The following is a 21,677-nucleotide window of genomic DNA, read 5'->3' on the forward strand; positions in this document are numbered from 1 at the left end:
CAAAAAGAAAAACTTTGACGATTGAATCTAGTCGTGTTTGAAAATTATGTCCAACCTACTAATGTTATTGTTAGAGATATTGTAACACTATGAAAACTATGAGTTTGTACCTGTAATATTTATTATTATCGTTATCATCACCGATAACAATTACAATAAACGTGATGCATTCATAATTCTAAACAAATATGACCAAAAACAATCTAATTATGTTTGCAAATTGAGATTCATTGGTTAATATAATTCATCTATCAATGAAATCCCATTGTTGAATTGTGAATGTGGCCTTATTTCGATACAACTTTCAATCCATTTCCACAACGATTTCTGATTCATATACAGATTCAAACAGTTCAAGAATCTACAAATTCAGAATCCAAAGATCACGAGTCTAGTTTTGTACAATGAACAAATACAATAATCAATACTTAAAGACAACTACAAATATATTCTAAAACTTTGCATTTAGATATAGGGACACAACTCTTCAATTTGATCAGATGCAAAATGACCAAGCAGAGTACCCACTAGCAAATCTTTAACTTCTAAAAGAAAAGAAATATCCGAACTGCCATCAGAAACTGACCAATAAAACAATCATAACTCACTCCTGCTTCCTCAAAATTCTTGTTTTCACACCACCTGTATATTATGGAACAAAGCAAGGAACTTAAGAATCCGATTGAAAGAGAATTTACATTCATACTCAAAAGGAGACTATTCATACCTTCGACTTCCTCAAACAGAATTTCTTTTATCAGTTCACCTCCGGCATTGTATGCAAACCTAAAGAAAGAGGTGCCACAAATTTAGAAAAAGCACAAATATCCCTCTGCCATAAAACATCAGGTTACAACTCAACAAGAAGAAATAAAAAGATTTGTGAATAAAGAACAATCATGGGTATCTAAACTGCTAACTTAATCAGTTCAGTGAATGATGAACTCTACAACCAGAACTAGAACTCTCCTAGTTAAAGATGAAATGAAAAATTTTACAATTATGTGGAAAATTTAACATTCTATAACCGATCTCATTCAGTCATTTTCATGCAGCCTCTTTTCATCACCATCTGTTCAAAGCTCAAATGGTGATCCAGTATGGGAGGAAGATAATGAGAATTACCTGTTGGAGAATACAACCTCAAGTTCATAATCAGATGAACTCTTAAAGGCTTCAACCAAAACTGTAACAATCTCCGTTTTCCGAGTACTTGCCATCAGTATGTCATATTCGGTTGGAATCACAATTGTAAAGAAGTTATCACTTAGTTCGCTTAAACATATCTTATCTACAGCAGCCAGGGCTATCCTCCTTTTAAGGGTATCAGTTTCTGGGTCAATGATATAGATGGCGAACTCTGTTATTAAAAGAATCCGCCTTTTCATCTTCCCAGAAGCAGTGAACTTCAAGACTTTATCTGCAAAAAGCACACTCTGTTCACCTGCAGCGATGATAAAGAACATAGTAGAACTTGGTTATGCACCAATGCGATATGCCTGCTATGGTCGCAATCGCAACACAAATCATGTTATTCTCCAAGAATAAGGGCCTCAAAAGAAACATTAACACACTTAAAAGTTTGTATGATAACTATTTGGTTTTTAGTTTTTAGTTTTCATAAACACCATTTTCATCTATGAGTTTATTTGTTTTGTTAAACTACTTTATAACATCGTTTTCAAAATCCATTCTAAGTTTTTAAAAGGTTAAATTTTTTTATAAACATGAGTTCCAAAAGCAGAAAAGAAAAAACAAAATTGTAATCAAACGAACCCTTATTTGATCAAATATGGAGTTCGTATACAACAAAGTAAATCCAACAAAATACAACCCAAGAAAAGCTCTCGTATTTCACCCCACTAAACACTCATCCAAAATACCTAATAGCCAACGCTTAAATGAATTCTATTTATTCTGTAATTAAAAAAGAAAACCATAAAATACAAAATAATACATAAATCTAAGGAACAAGAGAACGAAGAGTTACCATCCAATAAGAAAGTAATAGATTCGCTAATCTGGAAATGAAAAACTAACATCAACATACAAACGATTTCACAAAGAATGATGAACAAATTAGAATCAATCAACCATACTTTACAAATATCAGAAATGAAATAGACACGGAAGCCAATTACAAAAGCAAACAAAATTCAACGCTGTAGGTACAAAAATCTAACCTTGTTTTTGCAGGATTTTCATCAAGAATTGATTCGAGGGCACGTCGATGTAATCCCCCTTGTAATCACGATGAAGAGAGGCTTTTCGACGGACCTTGATGCCCATGAAGGGCTCCTGATCTTCAGTCACATTCCCATCGGAGGGTCGGAATTTCAATCCTTGCACATCGTCGTTGGGTCCGGCAACATCCGGTCGTTCCACAGCTCCGGAAGCTGGGGATCGGTCGTCGATGAGGACCCGCCTCCGGGATCTGGAGTCCATCGTTATCGTCGAAGTTGGGACTAAGCGAGAAAGAAGGAGTTCCCCTCTCGAACCCCTCGACTTCTAAACGAGAAATTGCCGTCACTGCCCCTTTGGTGAAACGAAGCCATTTTTGTCAATATCAACTCTTTTTTCTTCTTCTGTGGTCGAATTGTCACAAAATTATTTATTTTAAGAAATCTTAAGTAATTTTAGGATTAAATTTCATGGAGATCAAGTCAAAATTCTACTAATCTTTTTGAATATTAGTAACGTTTGTTGATCTATTTTTTCACTTAAAATTCCTAAACTTTCAATTTAATTTACCAATTAGCTATCTAATTATATTTTTCTAGTTGGATGTTGAAAAAGATTGATTTGGAAAATATGTAAAATTTTGTTATTGATGTTGCTAGAGATTTCAAGAACTACAAATACTTTATTCGATAACAATTTAGTACTAAATCATTTATTGACAAATAACTATCTTTTTAGAAGTTAATTAAAAACTAAAACATACCCTTCAAAATAAAAACTTGTCATTATAGATTTCCAAATATAAAACTAAGTTGTCAGTCTAAGTATATAAATTAAATTGTTATTTACTTTTCTTTTATGGTTAATTTATTAAAAATTTATAAAACGCTAATCAGCTGTTTGGGACAAATAGGATTTAGGAATACAATAACCATCTCTTGTTATTTAAATTTCCCGGATTATCGTTTGTTACGGTTTTTACTATTTGACATTCATCGTTTTTTTTTTTTTTTTGCTACACCGTATTTTCTATTTTATTTTATCAAACTAAGATAGTTTACACATTAAACGTACTATTATAATTTAAACTAAAATAATCAATATAAAAAACACAAACTATTTTAATTAAACTATAATAAACTACGACTATAATAACACACGTTAAGAAATTGGATAATTGCAAATATAGCAAAATCTGTTAAGAACTATCAATGATAGGAGTCTATCACTCATAGATTATGTGGCAAATGTTGATAGACCATAAGAGTCTATCAACCATAAAAGCCTATCAGACATAGATTTTGCTATATTTACAAGTTTTTTAAGATATTGCTATACACTTAATAATTATTTTAAAAATTGTTATCTATTGTAATTAAAAAAAAAAAAGGATTTGATTCGATCCAAACACAAGAAGCATAATGAAATCATTTAATTTAAGTTTTAAAATGAAAGAAAGAATCAATCAAATTATAATATAAAGAAACAATAATATAATATAATGGAATGGAATCATCAAATTTATTAATTAATTAAAGGAAAGAAAAAGGGGAAAATATCCGTGGAAAAAACGCTAAGGGAGGGCCCACAACAGTCGCTAGAATAAGAAACTGTACCAATCAGAAAGCCCCGAGATTTCGGGGGTCCCACACTGAACGGTCTTCATAAATACTCTTTTTTTTTTTTTCCCTTTTCTTTTTCTTTTCCTTTTCTTTCTTTTCTTTCTTTTCTTTTTTGCCCTTTCCCCAATTTTTACATTTATTTTATTTCATATTTAAAAACTTTCGCAATTCTTCTCTCTTCCCTCACGAGCCCTCATTACTGTGAGGGATTTTCCTCCATCCTTGCTCATCAGGTTGGTACTCTTCTTCCTTTCTCTATGTTTCCGCCATCCCATCATTTTTTTCTCTCTTCCATCTCCCATCTATTGATCTCTTCATTAGGTTTTTTTTCTCATGGCGTCCAAGCGGATCTTGAAGGAACTCAAGGATCTGCAGAGGGATCCTCCTACGTCTTGCAGTGCTGGTATTGTATTTTGTTTCTCTTCTTATCCATCCTTCTTCTTTGTTTGGGTTGGGATCGGATGATTTTAGTTTTGATATTGTTGAGAATATTTTGCTTGGTTTGTGTAGAAAATGTGCTCGCAATTGCATGATTGGTTGAATTAGGATGTTCGTTGTTTTTTTTTTTAAAAAAAAAAATAGTTTTTTGGAGTCTTTCTTTGTGCTATGGTTGGGATTTAATACTATTAATGGGTTCTTATGAATTCTGTTGAAACAAACACATTTCCTTTGAAATGAAATGACATAGACAATTAATAGTTACAGCGTGTAGCTTCTTGGAAAGTCTTACTGGAATTTTGTTTCTGAAACGTCATAGTGTTTTCAGTGAATGTCCATGTAAGTTGGTGTTGTTCTTCGCCCGTCCTGTTTTTTGTTTATGGTTCATTTTGTCGGGGTGTGTTTTTTTTTTCAATTTAGTTTATATGGGTTAAAATCTTTTCTGTTGGCGAAATGTTGACCGATGGGTAAAATCTTTCTTTCTTTGGGTGGGGAGTGAAGGTTGATAAAAGAGGAAAGTTTCTAATTCATCCTCTAAATTTGGAAGAAGTATGTAGATATTATTAACCAATTTTGACAGTCACTAATGGGAGAGTATAAATAAAAATTTTAAAACATAAGAGACTAAGTTGAAGTTTTTTAAATAATTGGGGCTAAGTTGTGCAAACGTTCTAACATTATCGACAAAAACATATACTTACCGTTTCAATTATATATTTTTCACGAATGTAAAAGTTTACAAAGATGTAATTTTTTTTTTTACGGGAGTTGCTAGTTTTCCTTTCTTGATATGTTCTGCAATCGTCCCAGGTCCTGTAGCTGAAGACATGTTTCACTGGCAAGCAACCATAATGGGACCACCAGACAGTCCCTATGCTGGTGGTGTCTTCCTTGTCACCATTCACTTCCCTCCAGACTACCCATTTAAGCCTCCCAAGGTATTCAATTCTTCTGGCTACCATCAATAGGATTCACGAATATATTTAGTTTTGTTTTTACCGTCGGCCCTTTAGATTTTCCCATTTATGGCAAGCACAGACCAGTAGTACTTATCTTTTTATTTTACAATATGTGGGGTTGGTGAATAGTTGCTTGAAAATACAAGCATTTTATCCGCTGAGCTATATTCATTTTGGTCTGAGTACCGGCACTTATCTCACAGACACTTCAACAAAAAATTTGTATAGGCAACTAGTGTCTATGGATGAATAAATGTTAGGCCGTATACCTATTTGCATTCTGAAATCTGGTTGGGGGACTTCAGGCAATGTTACTGAGATCTTCAGACATGGTCGATGATCATTACGGAAAATAGCTCCTTCTCATTCTGGTTCAACACCTTCCTAGGTACTTCAGGTAACACAATGACTTAATCTTTCATCTCATTGAATTTATTGATTTTCAGGTAGCGTTCAGAACAAAGGTATTCCACCCAAATATAAACAGCAATGGAAGCATTTGCCTGGACATATTGAAAGAGCAATGGAGCCCTGCCCTAACCATTTCTAAGGTTTGGTTCCCTGGAACCATGAATTTCATTGCAGATAGTAAATTACCATGTCACACATCTAACTCATTTCATGCCTTTGCATTCGCAATATTCATTTTTCAGACTATGTAACCCTATGGTCCAACCAATTTTTTCCCACCAATCTATGGTAGCCACCTATCTAGAAATTAATTTACTACGAGTTTTTTTTGACACCCAAATACGAGCTGGCTCGGACACTCACGATTATAATAAAAAGTTAGGGTGATTAATTATTATCTCATTGTCATGGTCATTCAAATCAGATATGCAATTGTAGTTTACTTGAATCCCTTAGGCTGAGTTGTATGTTGGTATATTGAAGAGTACACTATATTGTTCATCTCAAGCATGTTCTTTTGATAAATTTTTATATTTTCTCTATCTATCAATTGTTGCATCCACTGCATTGGATTTCTCACGAGCATGATGGAGATTCCTGCCTCAGATTTAGTCAAAATCTGATATAAATAGGCTTGTTGCATCGTTCTTAATTTTGATTGGTGAACGTTTGGCCTTGAGTTTGTGTTGAACGGATAGATTATTCCTTTGTCAAGGTGTTGCTTTCAATCTGTTCTTTGTTAACGGATCCTAATCCTGACGATCCATTGGTGCCGGAGATTGCTCACATGTACAAGACAGACAGGAACAAGTATGAAACTACCGCAAGGAGCTGGACCCAGAAGTACGCCATGGGGTAAATGGTATCCCAAATCTTTAGCTTGTAAGTTGAGAGTCCTATTGTGATTTTAAATATATGTCTCTGGCAATTTGTATGCAATTTTAATTCTGTTTCAATCCCCGCTGAAAAAGAAATGCACCAAATAGTCGGTGGTGCAACAATAGCTTTGTGAAAGAAGGTAAAAGCATGTTTTTCCCTTGTTTGTTCTCCATGGATAATGCGAGCTCTGTCTAGGGTTTTTGTATGGAATGTAATCGTGCTGAATTCCTTGGACATCTCTCTTACTTGGAGTTCCTCTGCAGCAATGATAATTGGCTATGTTTCCAAAATACGTTCTTGAAAATTCTTGAGCTACGAGGATTGAACCTTTGACTTCAAGAAAGATAATCGGTAATTGGTGTAAATAAGTATGATTCGACTATGAGTTATTTGTTTTCTTTTCACTAAGGGAGGGGTAGGCAGATTGAATAATGCATTCTTCACAAGTCTTAACATCCTTGAATAGTTTGCTGATGTGTTTTCTATTTTCTAAATTCGTCGGATTCTACCTACCCTTGTCTTTCTCATTCTCACTGTTTTATGTTTAATGTTTTCTAGAAAAATGAAATTTGTGTTTCTTGATTTGGGTTTTTCTTCTTCTTCTTCTTCTTCTTCTTCTTCTTCTTCTTCTTCTTCTTCTTCTTCTTCTTCTTTTTTTTTTTTTGTCATTTTTTTAATTTGATATAATTTTAATCTGAAAAGAAAAATTGGTTGATTTATTTTTATTATTTTACTACAAAAGTTTCAAAATGGTAATCTTTATTTCAAATAATTTTATCTTTTATTATAATGCATCCCAAGAATCAATTTATAAAAATTATATACTTTTTATTTTGTACTGAAAAAAAGGTCACGAAACCTATACTAACGTAAACGAAGGATTGAATCTTTCCAAATATTTTTTTTTTCTTTTTAGTACAATAAAAATAAAAGTAAGTAATTCAGAGTTTCCTAATATCCATTTAGCAGTTTTATATCAAAATAGTTAACATTTAAAAATTTTGAAAATTGAAAAGCCTTATTGAAAAGAAACGAAATGCCATTTGTAAACTCTCGTTATTTTTGTTTAATGAAAATACTTCAATTAAAAAGAAGAAGAAGAAGAAGAAAAATGAAGTGTGGGGGCAATGGCAATTGAAAGCAGCTGTGCAATGCGAATTCCAAGGAATGTTCATCAGAGTATTTAATGAGGAACACACTTAATGGATAAATGGGAAATAATTTGTTGGATAAAAGCGAATTTCTATATATTTTGAAATTTCTATCGACATTGAAATTGGATTAATTAAAAGTGGAGTTGTGAAGAGTATAAGATGGAATCTTTCTTAAAAACAGAACCAAGAAAAAGTAAAATTGTGGAGGAGAAAGAGAAAAAGGGACATGAAAAGATGAATGAATAAAAAAGGATAGGGGTCGTGTTGGGTGTTGTGTAATGCTATAACTTCGGTAAAAGGAATAATTTATGTATTCATTATTCAAACAAACCATAGGAGGGATGTACGGTCCTATCTCTCTTCAATCTTTGTCTCCAATTTCTGGATTCTTCCTTTCTAATTTTCTTTCTTTTAGAATTTAAATTGAATTACCAAACTCATAGCTTTATCAATTACAAAAGATAAAAAAAAAAATTATGTAATTGTATTACAATTTTTGTACCAATTCAAGTTTGATGATTTAGCTTAAAGAAAATTATGCATATTTTGATTTATGAATTTTAAAAATAGACCTACATAGTCTTTAGTCTTTAAAAAAAGTCCTAATTTAAAACTTTGGTTTAGATATAAAAATCAAAATTTAAAAATAAATCTATCTTTTTAAGATTGTTGTTTTGGTTAAGGAAGATCCCCAAATTTGATGGAGGAATTGACAGCACATTTCACATCATAATAGCACCTGTGTTCCCTCTTAGTATCACCCTTTGTTTTTCGCTCTACACGTTTTCTTCTCTTAATAAAATATTCTATAATCACACCTTTAACCCCATTCTTTCCTACTTTTCTATATATATAAATATTTAACTGAGGTTTTAAAATATATTTTTTTTAAAAGTAATATATTACCCTACGTTTTAATTTTTGTCCAAGTAATGATATAATATCTTAATCAATGTTATTTTTATAAAAACTAAGTGAAAATTAAAGAGTTATATAAAAATTAAAATTAAACAAGTACTAAAAAGAAATAGACCGACTAAAAAGAATAATATAATGTTAGTTTTAAATTATAGTGATGATCATAATACCATATCAGATATTAGAGTTTTAATGAACAATATGAGCACAAAAAATTCCATCTTTCAAAATCCAACCTTTCACTTCAAGTTCTGACCTTTTCTTCTCCAATGTCTTCTCTCACTCACTTTCCCTCTCTATTGTAATTTTTTTTTTAAATTTCCATGGCATAACCTTTTTCTTTCCATTCTCATACATTTCATTTCTTCTTCTTATCTTTTTAGCCACTTTTGATTTCATTTTCCCACCGTTTTTCTCTCTCATTCTCTTTTTATCAGTCTGTTTCTCTCCCTACAACGCAAATTTAGATATTCCGCCGATAAATCCTTATCCTTGACATTACCATGGAAGTTTCGACCATTCTTCGCCGGAAACCCATATCGGAACCGCCGGGAAACTTCCACGGCCGGAGCTCCACCGGTTCAAGAATTGTTCGGATTTCAATGACTGACCCGGATGCTACGGACTCGTCTTCTAGTGACGAAGATACCTTGAATTACCCCCGCCGCCGTGTGAAGCGTTATGAAATTGAGTTGTCCGTCGGGACGGCGGGGGACGGCGGCGGTTGTGGTGCCCGGAAGAGGAAGAGGAAGAGGAAGGCGGTGGGTAATGTGAGTAAATTTCGCGGTGTCCGGCGGCGACCGTGGGGGAAATGGGCGGCGGAGATACGTGACACCGGCCGTCGTGTACGACTGTGGTTGGGGACTTACGATACGGCGGAGGAGGCTGCAATGGTGTACGACAGCGCCGCCTTGAAGCTCCGAGGACCGGCGGCTTTGACCAACTTTCCCACTCATACTCCGCCGCCATCTACCGGCGATGAGCCGTCGTCTCCGACGAACATTTCTTCTCCGACATCGGTCCTCTACAGAACCCAGTTCACCGAATGTTCGTCGTCTTACCGGGCCGTTAACGATTCGCCGGTGGTGGATTGCCCCTTCTCCGACGACATATTCAAATCGAGTGTTTTGGAATCGCCTCTTTTTCCAGAGTACCAATCAACTCTTATAACAGAAGCACCATGGATCGATGCGGACGGCGGCGCTAGGTCCAGCGACTTGGTGGCGGCGGCGGGGTCCGTCGAAATAGTAGAAGATCATGATTATTTTGAAGAAATTTTGATGGGGTCGGATCCTTTGGTGGTCCTATGAGGCATTTCGGTGAGTGACCCTTCAGAGTCCTCGGAAAATGTGCCGCCGCCGGCCTGCTTACTTTCTGGCAGACTTTTTTCCGGCCGCCGCAATGGAATCTATCTTTGATTTTTTTTTTTTTTTTTTTTTTTTTTTATAAAGAAGTTTTCAATTTTTGATAATATATATATTTTTCTTCTTCTTTTAGTTAAAATTTTGAAGGAAGAGAGTAAGAAAGGACTAGGTAGGCCTATTAATTTTTTAGGTATCAATAAAAATGTGTATTAACGTGTTTCTTATCATCACACTCTATATGTTGTTATTTGATCGAACTTCTTTAATTTACTTTCATATCTTATGAACATAACAAGGGCCAAAAGAAAAAAAAAAAAGGGTGATGACCAGATGTGAAAACAAGGTACAAATCCTCGTGAGATTCGTGTATTATTGCTAGAGTATAGCTCTTCCTCTTTCTCTCCATTTGAATGGACTTTGTTTTGAGAGACTTAAAGTTACTCGTTGTTGTTGGGTCTTACCCCACGAACGGGATGGAAAATCTCTATGAAACTAACATCTCAATTATCAAACATATGGCCAAGGGTTGAGGTCAGGGACTCTATACATAGTTTCGAGTAAATATCATGTAATTTTTATTAATTTTTAATTTACGGAGAGAATATAAACAAAAAAGGTACTCATTTGATTGAATGCAAGTTGCAAGAAGATTGATTTTCTCCCCCTCTTTTTTGCTTTGCTCAATAACACCTTTGTGTACTGTTCTAAGCTTTTTTGGTCCCCCTTGTGTCATCTTATGTTGCTCTTCTCTACACCTTCCAATGCCTTCTGTCATTCCTTTCCAAATTTATTAAATGCCTTTTGGTAAGTTTTGATGAAAACTTCTTCCCCCAATAGAATTTATTATTTATTATGTGATATGAATTTCACTCCATTTTAATTGCTATTGCTACTTTGTTGAGTAATATAAAATAGATTTCATGCTAAATTTTTCTTACAAACTTGACTTCGACGTAATAACCTAGTATCGCATAAACTAGCATATTTCCAATGCTATAGTGCTACATAATCACTGATTAATACAATAATCATGTTTACACGAGTATAGATTATAAATCAATCAATTACAAATTTGGGACCTAAGTTTTTTTATTTTTTCATTATTTTATTACTATTTTTTCTTATTAAGGTTTGACAATATAAAAATAAATAAATAAAAGTAGAGGACCTCTTTAAAACGGTCAGTGCTCCTCTACGTGTCACGTGCGTAGCGCCTGATCATAAATCTAAACAGAGTGTCCACAATAAAAGCTCCCTCCCTTTGCCACGTGCCCTCTATATTATTTGAATAATTATAAACAATCTTAAAAAATAATTGTATAATATTTTATTGATTTGTTATATTTTTTCAAAAGATTTATATCATAATCTTTACAATATTATTTTAGATCAACTAAGACTCTAAATTTTAAAAGGGAAGGATGTTTGATATATTTTTGAATTTTGTTTAATAAATTCATAAAATTATCTTATTTATAAAACTTATTCATTTTTTAATCTAATTGTTTATTAGACAGTTTTTTTTTTCTATTCTCACTAACTATTAACAAAAAAAAAAAATTAGGTCTTTCATTATCAATTACTTTGTAAAAATGAATACATTAATAGGATAACAATATGAAAGTTAAGATATTTACTATACACAAGTTCACAGATACATGAGATATTTTGAAAATTTTAATAATTTCTATGCCAAATTATTTGGGTTAAATTGTAGGTGGGAAAATTTTAAAACCTATGAATTAAATAGTTTATTATAATATAATATTATAAAAACTGTCAAAGATACTAAAATAAATAATATATTTATACTTCATACAAAGATCAAAATCAAATGTAGTTTTTTTCAAGAAATATAAATAATTTGTTTTTTATATGATGTTTTATAAAAACTTCTTTAAATTAGATTATAGACTAAATTATAATAAATGTCTTTTAAAAAAAATAAAATAAAAGATGGTTTATTAGAAGAAAGTCACATGGGCATTAGTAATACATCCATCCCTAGGAAGTTAGATTCAAAATACATGTACAACATTTTACTTCCCAAACCTCACTCATTTTATTTTTGGCTCTTTTATTAACAACCATATTGCATTCTCGATACCAAAAACTAAAGAAAAACGGAAGTTCTTTATCAACGCTCTAATTTATTTGATCTAACAATTAGATTCATAAGACTCTCTCATCTTCCTCAACTTAATTACTTGCAGGTAATTAAATTCAGGATTTTACAAGTAAATCGAAGTTAAAGAACTGCATTTTCAAAGGCAATTTCACTGGAATTTTTAACTTTGAGGCATTCTTCATGACTTAATGTAAGTCGTCATGCCCGCGACAAACGTCGGCCGAAATCTAGGCGCTACGGTGAGAGGGTTCTAGAAAGCGTGAGGGGCGGGGGCGGGGGTTTGTAGTCTTGAGCACGCGGAATCTTTGAAGGCCCTTTCTTTCTTTCGTTTTTCCACCTCTTTCTTCACAATTGCGCCCCGCCCCAAAATAACACATTCACACATTCTTTTTCTTTCTCAAATCTATGAGTAAATAACACTCTCCCCATCACCCATCATCTATTTATTTATTTATTTATTTATTTATTTATTTTGCCTTTTCGAAAAAAGAAATAGAAAGAAAAAAGAATAGCTTTATATTTGAAAATACAGAAACTAAAAATATATTTGAATGGAAAGATTGATATTTTAATCGTTGACTTATTAAAATATTTTATATCGAAGAGAAAAATTGTAGAGAAATATCATAAATTAAAATAAAAAAAAATATATATATATATATATAAAAGAAAATATGTGGAATAGAATTTGCTATTAAGGTAGAACGTAGAATAATTAGGTATTTACTAAGAAATTAGGAGGTCACCATTAAAGCCAAGGTAACAACAAAATGTGGCCCTAGCCGCACTCTTCTTCGTCTCTTTCTCTTCTCTTCTCTTCTCTTCTCTTCTCCCGCTTTCTTCTGGTGAAGACACACCTTCATTTTTTTCACGTCCTCCAAGCAATTTGGAGAACTCGTTTCTTTTCATCTTTTCTTTTTCTGAATGCGTATTTCCATCCCCATTCCATCATTCAATTAATAACGCAATCAGGTTTTGTCTGTTATGGCTGTTAGTAAGAATTTGTGATTTTTTCCATTTTTTTTTCTTTTAATTTGATAAACGACTGTTTGATTGTTGCAGAATGAACTCGTTGGGGGAGAGGATGTTGAAATCGGCTCGTGGGCATGATTCTTGGATTGGTTCGGACGAGGAAGCTCGGAGAATTGAGAGAGTTGGACGTGATTCTTCGATGTTGGTTGTGGTGGGTGATGAGTTGCGGTTTTCTGCTTCTCCGTCTCAGCCTTCGAATGATACTGCTTCTAATGAAAAATTGGGGCTTGGAGAACGTGCTTTCTCTGCTGCTGGTGCTGCTTTTCTTTCTGCTGTCATTGTGAATCCTCTTGATGTTGCAAAGGTACTGTTGAGTCTATGTTCTCTTTGTTGTTTATGTGTTGGATACTTGAATAGTCTGGGAATAATTGGAAATATGTAGCGTGGGGTTCGATTGAATAGTTTTCTAAGTACCTTCGGGGACAAGTTATGGGTTCTACACCATGGGGATGCCTGTTATAGGCCTTTGATTAGATGACCAGTGAATTACCTGTTATTTGATTTTATGATAGAAGATTATTTAAAAAATATTTTCTTCTTTCAAGTCTTGGAGATGATATGATAGTTGTTCAACTTGTTAAGTTTTTCTTGATGTTTGATACTGTGGAGAAATAAGGAAAGAAAAAGTTGTTAAATTTTATAATAATTTACAAATTTTGTCTTGGACTTTAAAAATTCTCAATTACATTACTCTTTTTTGAATTTGATAATCTTTACTTAAGTATTTGTCGCATGAGACAAGTCGAAGTGCTTGTAAGTTGGTCAGATACTCGACGGATATAAAAGAATGTTGATGTGATATGTTGATTGGGTTAGCAAGTGATATTTTGGAATGATAATATAACAACAGGGAATAGGTGACCTAGGTGAAGTAAGAGTGAGCAAGCCAAAAAAATTGGTTTAAAATGTATTGGGCATGGGTACGATCATATCTGGACTAATGCAGTGTAACATCTGAACTTCACAGTTAAGTTTGTTTAGGCGTGAGTAGAATTAAGCTAGGTTACCAGTTGAGAAGTCCTTGTATTGCATCTCTTTTAAAATTTTTATTTTGGTACCCGTGAATATTTAAAAACGAAATGTACTGTGCCTACTATCTTATTGAACTTTTGGTTTGGCCTGCCTGTGTTTTATCTAGCGAGCTTCGCACATTCCAAATTATCACTTCAGTCAAGGTGTTATGGTAATATATAAGTATTGGTATTCATGTTAAGTACATCTTAGAGTCAAAGTAGTCGAGGACATAAGTAATTTTTTTTTTAAAGTTCAAAGACTAAATTTATAAATTAACCTTAATTTTGCAGTTTTTGACAACTCCTTAAAAAGCACGAACACTCTGAGATGTTCTTAAAATTTTCTATATATTATTTGGGACCTTGAATGGTATATGTATATACATGGGGCTGCTCCTTATTTCTTTGCTCTGTTCTGCAACCGTAATTATTTATAAATGGCCTCCCCAGCATATTGTGCAATCTAAAAATTCTCTGTTTTTTGAATTATTAGACAAGGTTGCAAGCTCAAGCTGCAGGAGTTCCTTATTCACATCCACTTAGTGATTGGACCAGTCGCATGGCCTTTTTTGGACCAAACACGGTTGGTTCCATTACCTATAAGTCTGACTGATTTTTTCCCTATCTTTGATGTAGCTCCTTTAGAATCTTATTGTGTTTCTGATTATCATTTTGTTTTTGGTGCATGATAAATGATGTTACAGTGTATTTGTATTTGATGCCTGGCTATTACTTTAGTTTTGAGGACATTCATTCCCTTGCCATGATTTTTAGTTTTTTTATCCTTTAATGCGTATAATTTTCATGGTATGTCAAATGTAGTTAACATGATGTTTTTGTTACATTCGTTTGGCTCTGTCTAGAATTTCCGAACTTCTCCTGCTAAGGTAGAATTTGAATTTTTTATCAAAGAAGAAAAAGGTATATTTGGGTTTAATTGATTTGAAGTAGTTACTTGCTTCAAATAGTGAAACTTTAGTGACCGTGTTTATTCTTCTAGGCTAGGAACAAATACCTAACTTTATTTGTGTCAGAGATGATTGAGTTTCACTTCAAAAGCTATTCATTCTAAATCCCATCATAAAACCTACTTTTGAGGTTAGCTTCGTAACTATGGATTGATTGAGAAGAAGTACTTTGAGTCCTGCCATTTTGCTGGCGTGCTTTCTCTAATGCCTTAATGGAGCTATCGCCTACCAGCATAATATCAAATCTTAATTTAGTGTTTTGCTTCATTTTGAAATTTGTTTTTTTGGATATTTTTATGCTTCTACCTTTTTTTTTTGGATTTGATTTCTATCTTTGATCTTAAATTAATCTTTGATTTCTATATACTATGCCAGATGTTTGCAGATTTAAGGTGTTCTCCCTCATGTGCCCGTGCGGGAGTTCATGGTACAGTAGCAATATGTCCTCCTGATTGTTTTCAGTACAAAGGGACGTTGGACGTCTTCTACAAAATCATTCGACAGGTTGGTCTGTTTTCTCTTGTTAATCTTGATCAACACACTTGTGATTCATATCTTTTGTTTTTCTTGATGATTACTTTAGCTTCAGGGACCGAATGATGTAACACAATTGGCTTGTAAAATAGATATTCAGTATAAGTTAGGATGTGAATTTCTAAAGTAGGTTATGAACTATGTATTTATTTTAATGCTTGTTAATGAACTATGTATTTGTTTTAATGTTCATTATACTCAATGAAATTCCCAGGAAGGGTTTGCGAGGTTGTGGAGAGGTACAAATGCTGGCTTAGCTCTTGCTGTTCCCACGGTATGACTTCATATTAATCCAAGGCCAATCTTCCCATTTTGTAAAAGTTTTGCTCGAATACTTGTATGGTCGTGTTATTGTTATCCGAGGAATCATTAACGTCAAAAGAACAGGTGGGAATCTACTTACCTTGCTACGACATATTCCGTAACTGGTTAGAAGAGACCACTTCGAAGAATCTTCCTGGTGCTACTCCTTATGTCCCGTTAGTTGCTGGGGCATTAGCGCGTTCTTTGGCTTGTGCAACTTGTTATCCAATTGAGCTTGCTAGAACTCGCATGCAGGTATTAATACTTTTGTTATACATTGTTATGAAATATAACTTCAGCTATTAATACTTCAAGATGTTTGCATGTTTGTGTTAGCTTTTTATTATAATTTTGTTTTATTTATTTGTGTTAGCATATTTTCTTCGTTTTGAGTCTCACATGTTTTTTATTTATTTTGAGTACTGGGTTTCACATGGTTGATTAGTTATTAGTTGGAAGTTCCTTGCGTTGTGACATTCAGTTAAATGAATGGTATGCTTCATTTGCTTCTGTATAGGCATTTAAGGAGATGCGAATTGGCAAGAAGCCGCCTGGAGTCTGGCAGACTTTACTAGGGGTTGTCTCCAATGTTAAGAGCACAGCTAATGGTGAAATTTCCTGTAAGTTAATATGTAACGAGTACAAATTTCTTTTAAAACCTGATTTACTCCTGTTCAAATTAAGGTGTAATTTCTTACTTCGGTTAATGAATTTTTAGCAGCGAAAAATTACCGTGCCCTATGGACTGGAATGGGGGCACAGCTTGCACGTGATGTTCCATTCTCAGCAATTTGCTGGTCGACTCTTGAACCGGTGAAAATTTAACTATCCAGCTGTAGTTAGGCTTTTTTATTCTGCAATCCACTGAACTTTATGTCTAAATGGGCTTTTTTCTTCTTTGTAGGCCAGAAGGAAACTACTTGGATTGGTAGGTGACAACGCTAATGCAGCCAGTGTGTTTGGGGCCAACTTTTCTGCTGGGTTTCTTGCTGGAAGTCTTGCTGCTGCCGCTACATGTCCCCTTGATGTTGCGAAAACCCGACGACAGATAGAGGTTTTTTCCTTTCTAATTTACTGTTGTCCTTTTCTTAGGGGTTAAGAACTTTCGCTATTGTTTAGAAAGTAAACATTCATTATCTGCTACTCCACCCTCACAATTTTGAGTGTAGTAATTAGGTCTGTTGTCCACATTTGAAAATGTAACAGATCTATGTAAGGATTTTTTTTAATTTTCTTTTTGCAACTTTCAGAAGGATCCGGTGAGAGCACTGACAATGACAACGAGGCAGACACTGATGGAGGTTTGGAGGTATTTCACTACTTCGGACTAGTAAATTGTAATAGGTTGTCGTAAAGATGCTTTTATCCTTAAATTAGTTTCACTAGGAAGACATGAAGCATGAAAATTTTGTAAGGGCTTCATTATTTCTTCTCTAATGCGCTATCACATCAATCTTGGTAATCTGGATATGATCTCAGCTTTAGTTTTTAGCTTTAATTAATAAAGTCCATTAATTGGTTTGTGCTGTATTTGAGTAAAATTAAATTGAACTTTGAAACCAGGGATGGTGGGATGAAAGGACTATTTGCTGGAGTTGGACCTCGTGTTGGCCGTGCAGGCCCATCAGTTGGGATTGTGGTATCATTTTATGAAGTTGTGAAATATGTTCTTCATCGCCAGTATCCAACTTCAGCTTCATGACAGGGTAAGAGCTGCTTCTTACCCTCCTCTGGTGTAAGCTGTGCATAGGAGGAACTCACCAACCAGAGTTCTTTTTGACCAACTGTGGATTCCATAACCTGCGGACTAAATACATTGGGTACAGTCTCAGTTTTGTAGAGTTTGTCTAGGTCAATAGGTGCAGGTAGCATAAATAATAGCATCCTCACCCTACAAAAAAAAAAAAAAAGACTATAGAAGGGGTGAACAAATTTTTGGAGGCGTAAACTAATTTTGATTTGCTCAGATGGTTGAAAAGTTTTGTGACATTTTCATTTATTCCTAAAAGTAATAGTATTTTTGTCTCTTTTTCTCTCTCTTACCCCTTGTTTACCCCTCCAGTTGGGAAAATCTTTTTTCTTCATTTTGGTCAATCTAATTCTTAACAACACCTTTATCCGTGTTTAAGATATCCTTACATCATAGTACACTCTCTCTTCTATTGCCTTTATTCAACCATTTGTACCGAGATATTCCGTAGATTCAAGTAAAAGATCCTTTATGTCTTTATCTGTGTGCTTAAGATATTCATAGGTCGAAGTAAATCTTCCCTTCTCATATCTTTTATTAAAACTTTTTATACACAGATATTCCATAAACTCGAATTAAATATATCCCTCTTACGCATTATTTCAATAAAATATATTCAAATAAAATATATCCATAGATTCAATTAAATTCTCCCTCATGTCTTTATTAAAGTAGGTTTGTTTCAGAATTGGCATTTCATTGCATTCCTTTTCTGTTTCTCGGGAAAGATATACTTTTATTGAGCTGAACTTTTGGGCGTGTCTGCTGTCAGCCATCTTTTGTGCATCTGAAAAGGCTAATGATTGGAGATTTTAATTGTTTGTGGTTTGAGATTAGAATTGAATAGCAACTCTGTACCTTAAAAAGGGAACTGCTGACCAAATCATCAAACAATCTTCTTAATGCTAACTAAATTAAGGTATTTGGAATCAAGCGGATCTTATTTATTCCCCATGAATTCAACTGTTCATACAATTCTTTTAGAACAGTAGAATAAGAATTATTTTGTCTTGATCTTTTGGTAATCTTTACTGTATTTCTTCTTTTCAATTTGTTTGAGAAACAGAAAAGTCACCCTCGCATGTTATACTCGAACATGTAAAAATTACGGTCTTACACACACACACACACACACACAAGAACTGAATAGTTTTTGCTCTTTGCTTTAGTTTTTGATTTGGAATCATAAATTATACTGTGTTATTTGATTGATAAAAGATAGCTCAGTTCCATACCATGTGTTCTTAGAAAGGGTACTTGTAATACACTAAAGCTATTAGGGAGAGGGTTATCTTCAGGGAGACCACAAAAGAGGAAGTAGAGAACCAATCAGAAGTCTTTGAGGACTTATTGACTGAACCCCCACTGCCTGTATCTCTCTGTCTCTCTCATCCTCTTCTTCTTTTTCCAAACCCTTCAAGGTGAGTCATTATCCAATACCTCTCTATTTCTTCTGGTTTTCGCCCCGGAATTCTGCCTGCTATGAGATCCCACCTGAAATGAAAGACCATTTTCTTGGAAACTCAGATGCTTGAGGTAATTGGAAAGCAATAAAGGGGAGGGAACAGAATCTGTCTTCATCATTGTTTAGATAAGGGGGAGAATTCTGTAAACCTGGGTTGTTTTGAACCCAACTTACCTATCTCCAATCAGCTTATGCATTCTATGGATAAGATCTTCCTCTTGTGCTGTCATAGTTATAAACTGCCACCTAGTGCTGCTGACCTCTGTTAGATAATAAGCCACAAATTCACAAAACGGAAGTAGGACTTAAAATATCATCAAAAAGTGAGAAAATCATGACGAAGAGACCGACACTAGGATGAGTAAGGTAGAAAATCGAGGTAATGAATGATGAAATGGACCTTCGGAATCTAGTGGTGAGATTTTGGCCTGTTTCTGGTGACGATGATTGTCCATGTTTCTTCAAAGATTAGAGGCAGCACAAAGACAGTAAGCTAAAGAACTGGGAATGAAAGAATTTTTAGGAAAAACTGTGATAGACAGATTTGAAACATCCAGGGGCAAATTTAAGTTCATGTGCATGCCTGTAGTTTCTTCTTCCCACCAAACTTTAGGAAGTAAGTTTGTTGGTTGACTTGTTGGGTTGGTAGACTTGTAGTTGACAACTTACAGGGATAAAAGACAAGATTAAAATATTGAAATCTTTGAGAGAGAGAGAGAGAGAGAGAGAGAGAGAGAGAGAGAGAGAGAGAAAGAGAGAGAGAGAGAGAGAGAGAGAAAGAGAGAGAGCAGTTCTAAGGGAAGGTCTTGTTAGTAGTCTCATTCCTTTAGGACTAAGAGAGATGTCACAAAAAACCAACTAGGATTTTTCCATAATCAAAAGGTGTGGATATAAGCTCAGCACCCACCAACTAAAAACAGATAAGCAGACAGATAAACATGGACAGTAGTTTAATTCAGCTGCGAGAAGGCGCCAACTAAACTTGAAATGGGTGCCTAAAACTCTTTGATATGTCTCACCTTCTTTCTCCACTCTGATTGTTTTAGGCAGTGCAGAGCCTTGTAATCTCACCCATAAATATTATATTCAACTGGTAGTTGGGAAACCTGGGGAAATGGTCTATTGCCTGTATTCAATTCAGCTAACCTTCTTCTCAACTGCACCCACACACACCCACACACACATTCATTCAGATATGACACATCTTATCCTGAACTTGTGCTCAGTATTCCAATTGCAACAGACCCCTCTCCTCAAGCAAGGACATGCAAATGAATACAAAATTATTTTGTCTGTTCAGAACTCCCCTTCTACATCACTTTCTTCACATGCTTCCTTAGATTTGTTCGCTCACAAAGAGAAAAGAAAGAGAGATAGGTAATAGGAAGGGGGCAATGATACAGTAAACTAGTTTCACCTCTAGAGAGAGAGAGGGAGAGAGAGAGAGAGAGAGAGAGAGAGAGAGGGAATTACGGTATTAGGGTATTAGGGTATTAGGGTATTAGGGAGCTGAAGCATTGATTGACAGGAAACAGTGCCATCTTCAAGAAATCCAAGCAAAATGGAACATTACCATACAGTGGGAAGAAAAGGTGAAGGCAGGCAGAATTATGTCAAAATCAATGGGGTGGTACCAACACAAGCTTCAAAACAAAAAGATGACAAGTTTTGTAGGCCTTTTCACCACTTAAACTTACTGTTTTTCTCTCTCTAGTTGTCAGTTGCATACTATAGCCTCCTCAATTATTATTCATCCCCATTCTAATTTTTCTTACTACATATTATCTTCTCGATTAACTCTCCATTTCTTTTAAGTATTTGGTGGATTTTGATATATTCTTATCATTATGCAATTACTCCATTGGGTAATGCTCAATTATTTGCTCCACTAATATGCAGGTCCAAAAATAATAAGCCTTTCAAGATGGACATTATATTTTTTTAAATTGAAAAACAAATTCTCTCAAAGTTCATTTTACAAATCTAAGTTATTTAATGCTCAACATGCCCACCTTTGTACATTCTGTGATGCCACCCCACATTTTCATATCATCTAAATCAATTTTTCTAAAACCATGAGTTAATTAGATTTTTTTTTTCATAAACTATGAGAATATTAGTACATATTTTTTATATACTTTGACCAAGAAATCAAAGCTTGATTTCCCTCCTTGTTAAAGTTTAGAAAGAATATTAATCTATTACTTTATTCGTGACTTGTAATCAATTTGTCAATCTATTGGATTAGGTTTGCTTTAAGATTTTCTTTTTGAACTTCTTTTTCATTTGGTTGTGGAATATTTTTTGGGTGATTGTTCTATTTCTAATGGTTTGATTATATATATAATTTGTCCGGTTTCCATTTTTCTTAAACCAATAGGATCAATATAAAGTCCATTGTGGATAAACAAAAACAATAGAAACAAAATTGACCTACTTGTCCCTTGGGCGTCAATTTGACTATTAGAGTAGAGACAATGTCCTTTGAATTTTATATATATATATATATATATATATATATATATATATATATAAAAGCTTCATTAATGGAAAAGATA

The 21,677-nt window shown here is 34.0% G+C and overlaps 5 protein-coding genes across 9 annotated transcripts; 3 read left to right on the top strand and 2 right to left on the bottom strand.

Annotated features, from left to right (window-relative positions):
• Window positions 1-234: 234 nt before the first annotated feature.
• On the bottom strand, window positions 235-2,654 carry LOC103482945 (uncharacterized). Its single transcript, XM_008439348.1, has 4 exons — window positions 2,184-2,654; window positions 1,126-1,444; window positions 728-786; window positions 235-642 (listed from the first exon to the last, which is right to left on the bottom strand). Exons 1-4 carry the CDS (start codon window positions 2,443-2,445, stop codon window positions 605-607), a joined length of 678 nt encoding a protein of 225 aa, XP_008437570.1. The 5' UTR covers window positions 2,446-2,654; the 3' UTR covers window positions 235-604.
• Window positions 2,655-3,894: 1,240 nt separating this feature from the next.
• On the top strand, window positions 3,895-6,780 carry LOC103482944 (ubiquitin-conjugating enzyme E2 10). 2 transcript variants are annotated; one of them, XM_008439347.2, is made up of 5 exons: window positions 3,895-4,036; window positions 4,125-4,206; window positions 5,052-5,179; window positions 5,647-5,751; window positions 6,327-6,780. In XM_008439347.2, the coding sequence occupies exons 2-5, from the start codon at window positions 4,137-4,139 to the stop codon at window positions 6,468-6,470; spliced, it is 447 nt and encodes a 148-aa protein (XP_008437569.1). In that variant the 5' UTR covers window positions 3,895-4,036; window positions 4,125-4,136; the 3' UTR covers window positions 6,471-6,780. The 2 variants fall into 2 exon arrangements, with proteins under 2 accessions (XP_008437569.1, XP_050945920.1); XM_051089963.1 differs by having other exon boundaries at window positions 3,899-4,040.
• Window positions 6,781-9,065: 2,285 nt separating this feature from the next.
• LOC103482947 (ethylene-responsive transcription factor CRF1-like) lies at window positions 9,066-9,872 on the top strand. The gene has a single exon (XM_008439351.3). The coding sequence runs from the start codon at window positions 9,066-9,068 to the stop codon at window positions 9,870-9,872; it is 807 nt and encodes a 268-aa protein (XP_008437573.1).
• A 2,767-nt stretch (window positions 9,873-12,639) lies between these two features.
• On the top strand, window positions 12,640-17,946 carry LOC103482949 (mitochondrial carrier protein MTM1). 2 transcript variants are annotated; one of them, XM_051089964.1, is made up of 11 exons: window positions 12,640-12,813; window positions 13,117-13,390; window positions 14,593-14,682; window positions 15,443-15,571; window positions 15,816-15,875; window positions 15,989-16,159; window positions 16,422-16,524; window positions 16,623-16,717; window positions 16,809-16,958; window positions 17,155-17,213; window positions 17,468-17,946. In XM_051089964.1, exons 2-11 carry the CDS (start codon window positions 13,118-13,120, stop codon window positions 17,604-17,606), a joined length of 1,269 nt encoding a protein of 422 aa, XP_050945921.1. In that variant the 5' UTR covers window positions 12,640-12,813; window position 13,117; the 3' UTR covers window positions 17,607-17,946. The 2 variants fall into 2 exon arrangements, with proteins under 2 accessions (XP_050945921.1, XP_008437577.1); XM_008439355.3 differs by having other exon boundaries at window positions 12,811-13,026; window positions 16,626-16,717.
• An 889-nt stretch (window positions 17,947-18,835) lies between these two features.
• LOC103482948 (transcription factor TRY) lies at window positions 18,836-20,586 on the bottom strand. 3 transcript variants are annotated; one of them, XM_051089966.1, is made up of 4 exons: window positions 20,139-20,586; window positions 19,520-19,578; window positions 19,294-19,381; window positions 18,836-19,148 (listed from the first exon to the last, which is right to left on the bottom strand). In XM_051089966.1, exons 2-4 carry the CDS (start codon window positions 19,572-19,574, stop codon window positions 19,043-19,045), a joined length of 249 nt encoding a protein of 82 aa, XP_050945923.1. In that variant the 5' UTR covers window positions 19,575-19,578; window positions 20,139-20,586; the 3' UTR covers window positions 18,836-19,042. The 3 variants fall into 3 exon arrangements, with proteins under 3 accessions (XP_050945923.1, XP_050945922.1, XP_016898876.1); XM_051089965.1 differs by lacking the exon at window positions 20,139-20,586 and adding an exon at window positions 19,703-20,127; XM_017043387.2 differs by lacking the exon at window positions 20,139-20,586 and adding an exon at window positions 19,703-20,126 and having other exon boundaries at window positions 19,520-19,620.
• Between the last annotated feature and the right edge of the window lie 1,091 nt (window positions 20,587-21,677).

Source organism: Cucumis melo, chromosome 9 (genome assembly GCF_025177605.1).
Source record: "Cucumis melo cultivar AY chromosome 9, USDA_Cmelo_AY_1.0, whole genome shotgun sequence".
Taxonomy (NCBI): Eukaryota; Viridiplantae; Streptophyta; class Magnoliopsida; order Cucurbitales; family Cucurbitaceae; genus Cucumis; species Cucumis melo.

Excerpts from the sequence above, each read along its gene's own strand:
- LOC103482948 (XM_051089966.1), bottom strand. The coding sequence starts at position 19,574 with ATGGACAATCATCGTCACCAGAAACAGGCCAAAATCTCACCACTAGAT. Across the intron at positions 19,382-19,519 it reads CTCACCACTAGATTCCGAAG|AGGTCAGCAGCACTAGGTGG; the intron begins GTCCATTTCATC and ends ATTATCTAACAG. Across the intron at positions 19,149-19,293 it reads CATAAGCTGATTGGAGATAG|GTGGGATCTCATAGCAGGCA; the intron begins GTAAGTTGGGTT and ends CTTTCATTTCAG.
- LOC103482947 (XM_008439351.3), top strand. The coding sequence starts at position 9,066 with ATGGAAGTTTCGACCATTCTTCGCCGGAAACCCATATCGGAACCGCCG.
- LOC103482949 (XM_051089964.1), top strand. The coding sequence starts at position 13,118 with ATGAACTCGTTGGGGGAGAGGATGTTGAAATCGGCTCGTGGGCATGAT. Across the intron at positions 16,160-16,421 it reads TTGCTAGAACTCGCATGCAG|GCATTTAAGGAGATGCGAAT; the intron begins GTATTAATACTT and ends GCTTCTGTATAG. Across the intron at positions 16,959-17,154 it reads AAACCCGACGACAGATAGAG|AAGGATCCGGTGAGAGCACT; the intron begins GTTTTTTCCTTT and ends TGCAACTTTCAG.
- LOC103482945 (XM_008439348.1), bottom strand. The coding sequence starts at position 2,445 with ATGGACTCCAGATCCCGGAGGCGGGTCCTCATCGACGACCGATCCCCA. Across the intron at positions 787-1,125 it reads GAGGTTGTATTCTCCAACAG|GTTTGCATACAATGCCGGAG; the intron begins GTAATTCTCATT and ends CTCTTTCTTTAG. Across the intron at positions 643-727 it reads TCTGTTTGAGGAAGTCGAAG|GTGGTGTGAAAACAAGAATT; the intron begins GTATGAATAGTC and ends CATAATATACAG.
- LOC103482944 (XM_008439347.2), top strand. The coding sequence starts at position 4,137 with ATGGCGTCCAAGCGGATCTTGAAGGAACTCAAGGATCTGCAGAGGGAT. Across the intron at positions 4,207-5,051 it reads TCCTACGTCTTGCAGTGCTG|GTCCTGTAGCTGAAGACATG; the intron begins GTATTGTATTTT and ends CAATCGTCCCAG. Across the intron at positions 5,752-6,326 it reads CTGCCCTAACCATTTCTAAG|GTGTTGCTTTCAATCTGTTC; the intron begins GTTTGGTTCCCT and ends TCCTTTGTCAAG.